This window comes from Eucalyptus grandis, chromosome 2 (genome assembly GCF_016545825.1).
Source record: "Eucalyptus grandis isolate ANBG69807.140 chromosome 2, ASM1654582v1, whole genome shotgun sequence".
NCBI classification, from domain to species: domain Eukaryota; kingdom Viridiplantae; phylum Streptophyta; class Magnoliopsida; order Myrtales; family Myrtaceae; genus Eucalyptus; species Eucalyptus grandis.
In genome coordinates, this window is record NC_052613.1 from 19,648,579 (window position 1) to 19,658,066 (window position 9,488).

The 9,488-nt window shown below is 40.2% G+C and overlaps 1 protein-coding gene and 1 long non-coding RNA gene across 2 annotated transcripts; both read right to left on the reverse strand.

Annotated features, from left to right (window-relative positions):
- Window positions 1-24: 24 nt before the first annotated feature.
- Window positions 25-1,242, reverse strand: LOC120290907. Its single transcript, XR_005548691.1, has 3 exons — window positions 967-1,242; window positions 801-836; window positions 25-105 (listed from the first exon to the last, which is right to left on the reverse strand). It is a non-coding gene; the product is annotated as an uncharacterized LOC120290907 (long non-coding RNA).
- A 3,177-nt stretch (window positions 1,243-4,419) lies between these two features.
- LOC104425523 (phenylcoumaran benzylic ether reductase TP7) lies at window positions 4,420-8,350 on the reverse strand. Its single transcript, XM_039307746.1, is given in 6 exon segments — window positions 4,420-4,580; window positions 4,650-4,853; window positions 5,279-5,384; window positions 5,386-5,517; window positions 7,354-7,488; window positions 8,115-8,350. Coding segments are annotated over 6 exon segments (921 nt in total). The 5' UTR covers window positions 8,298-8,350.
- Window positions 8,351-9,488: the final 1,138 nt, after the last annotated feature.

Here is a 9,488-nt window from a genome sequence, read left to right on the forward strand (position 1 = left end):
TGCTAAAGCCTGACTGTTCAGTTAGTGCAAAACTTTTTCAACACGGTACTCTGGATCCTCTCATTAATCAAACGCATATTTCCTTGATTCCCAAAGTAAAAAATCCTGAGACAATTGGACAATTCAGACCCATCAGTTTATGCAATTTCAGTTATAAAATTATCTCAAAGATATTAGCAAACCGATTAAAGAAGTGGCTGCCAAATATTATAGAACCGAAGCAAAGTGCATTTGTTCAAGGCGACAGTACTGGGACAACATCTTTATAGTGCAGGAAGTGTTGCATCAGCTACGCATTACAAAGAGAAAGAAAAAATGTCAGGCAATATTAAAACTCGACATGCAGAAAGCATTTGACAGAATTGAATGGGATTTTGTACGGGATTGTATGCTGAAAATGGGTTTCTGTGCCAAGTGGGTGTCCCTTATCATGCAATGCATATCAACAGTGACATTCAGTGTGAAGATTAACGGAGAACCCACCCCTTTTTTCAACCCCTCGAGAGGACTCAGGCAAGGCGACCCCCTTTCACCATATTTATTCATCTTAATCTCAAATGTATTAACATGGCTGATGAAAAAAGCAATTGCAGAAGGCAGCATCAAAGGCATACAGCTGAACAGGTTTTGTCCTAAGCTATCTCACTTACTTTTTGCCGACGATGTTATCTTTTTTCTGGATGGAACTTTAGTGGAATGTCAGAATTTGTCACTTACACTTAACCGATCTTGCTATGCATCCGGACAAGCTGTCAATTTAAACAAGTCGGGGGTATATTTTAGCAACAATTGTCCCTTACCATTAAGAAGAAACATGGCCCAAGCCCTGAGAGTTCCTGTTTTTGAAAAGACGGGCAAATATTTAGGAATACCTACGGAATGGGGACAATCAAAGAAAGAACTGTTCGCATGGATATTAGCCAGAGTAAATTCAAAGCTGGAGGGCTGGAAAGAAAAACTACTTACCAAAGCGGGGAAGGAGGTTTTGATCAAAAGTGTGGTGCAGGCCATACCAACTTATGCAATGTCCATATTCAAGTTACCCGTGTCCATCTGTCGTGCAATAGAAAGACGCATAGCATCATTTTGGTGGCAAAAAGGAGATGCTCAGCGAGGGACGCATTGGAAAAACTGGGAAGTTTTGAAAACCCGAAAGGATGAAGGAGGGATGGGGTTTAAAGATTTGCTTATCTTTAATCGTGCAATGCTTGGTAAACAAGCTTGGAGATTATCCAATTCTCCAACTGCGCCCGTGGAGCAAAGTACTTGAAAGGCGTCTATTTCCCACATGGCGATCTCTGGACAGCACGTAAGGGCCAACGATCATCATGGGGCTGGCAAAGTTTGCTGCTTGGACGAGACACAATAGAAGCAAATATAAAATGGTCAGTGGGGGATGGAAAATCTATTAAAATAAGGGAAGACAAATGGTTAGCACAGGGAGTTATCGGGGGACAAGCAAATCACCAAGAACCTACTATGGTCTCAGGGTTGATTACAGCAAACCCTCAAGTTTGGGATCAGCAAAAAATTCAACAGCTCTTTGATGCAAACATCGCTAATGAGATCTTAGCAATCCCTTTGAGTCAAGACCCTAAACCAGACACATTAGTCTGGACAGGAAACAGAGCAGGGAAGTATTCAGTAAAGAGTGGATACAACAGCACTTACCCATCAACTATAAGCGCTAACCAAAACAGGGCATCATGTTCTTTCAAGCCACCAAGATCCCTATGGACTCAGATTTGGAGTCTCTCAGCACCCCCAAAAATTAGAACCTTTCTCTGGAGTCTCTGTCAGAATGCTCTACCCACCGAGAAAATCTCTACAAAAGAACAATCACAACCGACCCGTTATGCCCACTTGTGTTCCTCGAAAACCGAAACCACGAGCATCTGTTTCTATTATGCAAATGGACTAAAAAAATATGGGAGGACCACCGATTACGGGCGCAAATATCACACGACAAATAAAGCGCTTTGATCGGTGGTTGATGGAGGTATTTGACTCACGAAGGACGTACCTGCACGGGAGTTCATCGGCTTGGTTCTATGGCGAGATCCGGAAGGCCCGGAACGATTGGATTTTCAGAGCACAGCCCCCAAAACCAGCGGATCTCTCGGAGCTAGCACAAAACCAAAGCATCACTTTCAGCAGATGGACGATGAAACCGAAAGCAGAAACCCTAAATCGAAACTTACCGGTTATTTGGAAGCCACCGAACAGATGGGAGATCAAGATGAACGTTGATGCGTCATGGGTTCCAGTGCGTTTACTTGTTCTATCGCCGGAATTGTACGCGTGCAGCAGGGGCAAGTCGTTGAGGGCTTCGCCGCCGAATCTAGGGCTTCTTCGGCACCACAAGCGGAGGCCGAGTCCTGTCTTGCACGGGATTTTTACTTAAAAGAGATGCAGATGCGGCACGTGGAGAGAACTGAAAGTAAAGTAGTTCAATGGAAGTGCGAAAGTGACAGCTCCGATCGTGGACAGTGTGATGGGCCGGGCTGAGCCCCATGGAACTTAAAAGAAATAGTCAAACGGTGCAGAGAAGAACTATCCATATGCAAAAACATTACGGTGGAATATTGTCCTTGCGACGCAAATAGAGTAGCCGATTGGTTGGCACGGAATCACAGAGTCAAGAAGCTTCCTCTAAATTGGTTGGAGAACCCCCCTTTACCTCTACGGGAAATCTTATGTTCCGAATATTATCCATCGTTGTCTTGTAAGACTCCTTAATCGAATGCATATTATATTTTCGATCAAAAAAAAAAAAAATTTTTGCTAGCATACAATCTCTTTGAGGAAATAGATTTCATAATAAATTATAATTATTTACAATTTAATTTTTTATGATTCAGAATAGATTATTATTCTCATAATATATTAAAAATTATCATGTAATCATTTTTAAATTTAATTTTTAATTAGATACAAATTACTTACCTATCGATTTTGACTACGATAATGTGAATTTTTTTTGAAAATAGGAATAAGTTAACTTACCGAAAATAAGAAATTATGAATTTAAGTTTTTTAGAGATATAAAATTGATTGCTGTGTTGACAAATCTCATAAAAAGAAAAAGAAATCAATGGGCCTAATTTATGGTGGGCTATAATCACGGAATTAAAAAATGAAACCTTCCCTGTCGAGGACAAAAGTTGGTTGTTACCTCCTGACAAGAAAAAAGTTATTTTATCTTTTCTTCAGTAGATATTGTTGACATTTAAGCCTCGTTCGTGTACTTTGGACTTTTATAAAACGGTGTGAGACTGGGAGTTGGAGGCAGCCATAGAAACAGCATTCTCAATAAGAAGGTTCTCCAATTTTTGGTGCTCTTTTTCCAAATTTTTAAAGTTCATAATATTATTATTCTTTTGAATCCAACATTTGGTATAATGTTATCCATCAAATTCATCCAATGACAACTTTCAAAGTTAAACAAAAGGAATTTCAATAATTAGCCTGGCTAGATGAAAGTTCTTTTTAAATCACAAAATTTGCAAAAGCTAGTTGACAATGACTAAATCAAACTAGCTGATGCTGAGTAGTATATGCGACCTTTCAAGCCGGGGATGAAAGGATATTTGAAAAAATACCAAGCACAAACACTACAAAAGCGGTATGTGATATTTTGCAAAAATCCTACAAAGGCTATTGTCATGTAAGACAGATGCGGCTTCAGAAATAAGGTAATTTTGAGTCTCTATACATGAATAATTATAAATCAATCTCAACATATTTTGATTTTGTACAAACTATCATTAACCAATTAAGGATTAATGGTGAAAAACTTCAAGAAGTACAAGTGGTTGAAAAAATCTTGGAGTATTAATTGAAATATTTGACTAGTTGTCGTAACAGTCAAATAAGGGTGGGATGTGACAATCTTTGGAGTGATTGATGGGTTCATTGTACTTGTGTGAGCAAAGAATGAATTAAAAGTCCATTGATTTAAATCCCGAGCAAGCTTTGTGTAGTCAAGTTAGTCAATTAAGCTGAGGAGGGAAGAGGTTGTCGGAGGTTCTCGAGATAGAGGTGAAAATTCAAATTCCAGCGAAAAATATATAAAACATGACAAATCAAAACTCAAGTGTTCTAAGTGCAACAAATTCGAATATTAAAAATCTGAGTTTCAGGCAAAGATGTGGTACAAGCATGCAAAACAAGCGCACGCAATTGATGCTGACGAAAACATAGTGCTAGCATGCAAAAAAGATGACTAGAGCACCGTGTACAGCAACATCTATTATTGACATTTGTGCTTAGTATGTACTCGGACTTGGAGGTTTGTCCATGCCATGAGATGAACAGCGGGAGCCGCATTTCACACTAGGATCCTTAGAAGCAGCATCCCATATTATTTACTATTCAAGCTGATGTGAGAAATTTACCGAGCACAATTGATTTTGACAATCAAACAAACTGGTCAAGGTACTAATCCACGGTTGCACATTTGACATCGGGGTAGAGTTCCAAAGCTTCCACACCAAACGACGGCTCAATCTCAAAGCTGGTTTGATCTCCTTTCACAAAAATTGAATGGTATATGGCCAACATGTGATTGAGTGGGAACGCTGACCAGTCGAAGCTTGAGATAGAGATAATTTCACATGCTTAAATCTAATAGAAAATGCATCCCTAACCTTGAATGTTCTTTAGAACTTGCTCCTCTGGAACGTAAACCTGCTCTCGGGTCTTGCCGATCTTTCTCTCCCACAAAGACACGAGATCATTCATCGAGTAGGCGTTGGCAGGAGGTCTGATGTACAGAGTTGTGTTCAAAGTCCTTGGATCATCCACGGCTTTGATGTTATAGGTGCCAATGTCATCCTCCTCATTATTCACCACTATATATCGACGGGAGAAAGTTTTAGAAATCGGCTAATAAATAAATCACAGAGCAATCGATCTGCCTACAGTTACTTCCCGCTCGTACTTAATAAAGAATTCTCTCGATAAACAGATTCATCAAACAACTGGCATCCATATGTTCTTTTCTCAACCACATACATCAAGATAACCTTCTTTATATGCTGAACAGGTGGTATTGCGCCAAGGTAACCCACATGACATTCATATCATCTATTATTCCCTAAATTGAAGACCTAATGGATGCAAAAGGCCCAACATCTCCAGCCAAGGAAGTTGCCTGGAACTCTCAAGCTCCAAGAGCTGCGCCTCACTTTGATTGCTATCGTAATTGAATCGTGAAAGATGTAAAAAAAATCTCAACGGCTTAATATGCGAAGCATTTCGACAGATTGCTTTTTACCTTTCACATTTCCATCTCCTAAGATGACAACTTTATCTCTAGGGGGAACTGTAGCCTTGAGCTGTGCCAATGTCGGAAGGACATAACCTGCAAAACATTTACAAACATACATAGGTATAAGGGATTCCCTCGGCCTCAACAAGGCAGCGGATCTTAGCCTTGATGGCAAGAAGAGCTTTCGCTGACTCCAGAGCATGGACACAATCTACGTCATTTCCAATCTCTGAAGGAAAGAATCTCTAAAAAGAAACATAATGAAATCAGAGGATACATCTTTATTAGAATGCAGCAAAAATTTAGAGCATATTCCCCTAAACCAAAAAACTTATATGAGTTTTGGCAAAAACAAAGGATGAGGAACTTACATGAGACTGAATTTCTAGTTGTTTCATTATGTTACTATAACAGAGTAAAATGTGATTATAAGTGAATCAATTTATTCAGCAATTCAGTAAATTCGACCTCAAGTGCTATTAGAAAAATTAGAAGAAACGGGGCAGCAGCCAGATAACTCTGTCAAGTCTTAAATAGGCAGACATTCTGCTTGCTTGGACACTTTCACAAGATATCCAGTAAGTCCAATGCCTTTTGTGAGCATGCTTTGTTCCATTTACTATCGACCGTCAACCACCCAAAGCAACGACAACTACTAAATACTATCCCATCAAGTGGGATTGGGTAACATATTCACAACAATGATGATACTACTGAAAAAGACCATTTAAAGGACTAACTAGTTTGTGTTTCCCACGAATTCATGATCAAAGAGCTGGGCAAATTGTCCAAAATCGAAATTGAGCACTCAAAACTTTTTACCAAAGTCATGACCATTTCAAAAAGAAAGAAGTGAAGTCTACAGATAGATAAGTCCATCCATCTCATTTCTTCAAAGCGGTGCTCACAAGGAGATCGCGATGCACCTAAATCAGTGAGACAAGAATCAAGCTAACACCAACCTATATCATCAGTCAAATGCTGAACGAACAATAGTACTTGAAATTGAAATTTCTAGGCACAGCACGACCTTGATATTCCCAGCTGCTTTAATGGCGGCAACAATCCTATCTTGGTCCTTTACTTGCGCTCGCCCCACAGCAGAGATTATCATAACGACCTGCTTAATCGCAAAATAAAATGACGATTCATCTTGATGTGCACCAATAGGCAACAACAGTTGCAGCACGACATCGAGCAAGTTCGCCGGGAAAAACCATGCCTCCACCATGAAAGAACCCTTCGAGATGGCCGAAAAGAGCATAGTGCTGGTGATTGGAGGCACTGGATACTTCGGAAAGTTCATTGTGGAAGCGAGTGCTAAGTCCGCTCACCCTACCTTCACTCTCGTGAGAGAGTCCGCTCTCTCCAACCCTGCCAAGGCCGGCATCGTGGAAGGTTTCAAGAGCTTAGGTGTCAATATATTCCAGGTGAGTAGTTATTCCCGTGCGGTTGTGTTCGTTCGCCATTCTGAGAAATGTTTTTATCAGTAGGATCGGAGTTGATTTTTATATTTATTTCTCTCTTGATCGAGTTGATGGAGTCACGTTACGATATGGCGTTGCTCTTTCTCTTCTCCAATAGTTTGTCTTTGTGCATGGATGAGATCAGAAATCACGTCCCTCTCCTTTTTCAAATGCCTGACGAGATCTCAGCTTCGCATGATGATAGAAACATGCACATTTTCAGACAAAATCTTATGGGAAACTTTGATATGCTTTAGCTGTTTCTGAGACTGCTATAGCTAAGTAGCTGCGCTTTGCTGTGTAGACAAATCTTGCCAGTAATTGCCGACTTCATTGATCATTCGTGCATACTCTTGGTTATTTGATTCTCAGGGAGACATATACGATCAAAGGCAGGAGGTCTGATGTACAGAATTTTGTTCAAGGTCCTTGGATCATCCACAGCTTTAATGGTATAGGTGCCAATGTCATCCTCCTTGTTAAACACTGCTGTATATTGAGGTGGAGAGTTTTAGAATTTGGCTAATAAATAAATCACAGAACCATTGATCTTCGTAGTTACTAATGTTAAACGAGCAATGGTAACTCGGATGAAATTATTATAAACAGCACGACCTTGATATTCCCGGCTGCTTTGATGGCTGCAACAATCCTATCTTGGATCTCTACCTGTGTTTGCCCCACGGCAGAGATTACCACATCAACCTGCTTAATCGCAGTTAACAAACTCTCTTGATCATATATGTCTCCCTGAGAATCAAATAACCAAGAGCATGGACAAACAATCAATAAAGTCGCCAATCATCAATCAATCCTATCTTGGCCAGTAGGAAGACTATGAAAAAGGATAGATATGAAGTCCGATGCAGAAAGACTTCAAAGACTTCAAAACCTTCACTAGACGAGAAAAAGTATTTTAAGAAATAAAGCATCCACAGAATTATCGTCCATACATTGCCTACCGATCTTTTGAAAGGTTATAGCAAGGGATTTGCGGTGACATCTGAATAAAAGGTCAGTCACATTCACTTTTATATACAAGTTCATTTAGGCAGTACGTAAAATATGGAAGTTTTGTAAGATTTGTTTAAAAATGTAATCTATTCGTACTTCGTATCAGAATGCGAAGCTGAGGTGATTCTTCAGTCAATGTGAAAAATGACCAATAATTCAGGGACAAATTACTGGAGGAGGGAAAGAGAAACACCAAATATCGACTCAATCTTGTGAAAGATTGAGATAAATGGCGACTTTGATTCTACGGTTAAAGACATTTCTCAAAACGACGGATGAGATTAATGGTAGGGGATGCTTCTATTTCCACAGGAGCACCAAATGCGAGAAACGAACAGGATTGCATCGGAAGAACTACTCACGTAAACTAAATTGACGCCTAAGCTCTTGAAACCTTCGGCGATGTTGGCCTTGGCTGGGTCGGAGAGAATGGACTCCCTCACGAGAGCGAAGGTAGGGTGACCGAACTTAGCACTTGCTTCCACGATGAACTTTCCGATGCATCCGGTGCCGCCGATCACCAGAACTCTGCTCTTCTCGGCCATCTTGGAGGGTGCTTTCACAGCGGAGGCGTCGTTCTTCCTGGCGATCTTGATCGGTCTGTGAAGTGACTCTGTTATAACTGTATGTGTGTGTGTCTATATATATATATAGAGAGAGAGAGCTAAAAGGCGGCGGGCTAAAAGGTGGCGGTTCTTGTCTTCGTGACAGGATAGAGACTCGAGAGTCATTGGAGGATTCCGGAAGGGCGTAACCGTCTTTTCATCGAAATGATTTTTCTTGTTGAGATAAATCCTTCATTGGAAAAATGGTACATAGAAAGTGGGAAAATAGACAGAAGATAAGATTTTGTTTAATTTCAGTGATGAACTAAATTATTGTGAAGAAAGATAGATTTTCTATTTCTTTTTTGGTAAATAATCAATATATTGAGCGTAAACCAAAACTATACAACACAGTCTGGCACCAGAGACTTACTATCATAAGGACAAATTAGTCCGAATGAGTAGAGGGATGCCGACAAAACAACAACAGCCACCAAACAAGTTAGGCACAAAGCCAACAAAGCTGAGGCAAATGTAAGATAGATTTTAACTTAGCAAAAAACAAGAAAATTTAATTTTGATATTGCTATAAATTTACGTAATCATAATTGATGAGGAAATAGTTGACACTACCTTTTTTACGTTGCCGCCGCCACCCCGGGTAGCCGCTCACGGTGGGGGGCTACCCGGGCCTCTTCATTTCCCTGAACCCAGCCTAGTATGCTAGGAGAATGGCTTCACGGGGATCCGAGGTGGGCTCCCCTTCCTTTTGGAGGGGTTGGCGGGGAAGCCATGGGGACATTATCCCGTAATCCCAGTTAAATCCCCTGTAAATGGGGGCTAACTGGGCATCCTGGGATGCCCGATTCAGGGTGGAGCAGTTTAAGGACCTGCTTAGGTCCTAACCGTCTTTTCATTGAAATGATTTTTTTTGTTGAGATAAATCCTTCATTGGAAAAATGGTACATAGAAAGTGGGAAAATAGACAGAAGATAAGATTTTGTTTAATTTCAGTGATGAACTAAATTATTGTGAAGTAAGATAGATTTTTTTTTTTTTTGATAAATAATCAATATATTGAGCGTAAACCAAAACTATACAACACAGTCTGGCACCAAAGACTTACTATCATAAGGACAAATTAGTCCGAATGAGTAGAGGGATGCCGACAAAACAACAACAGCCACCAAA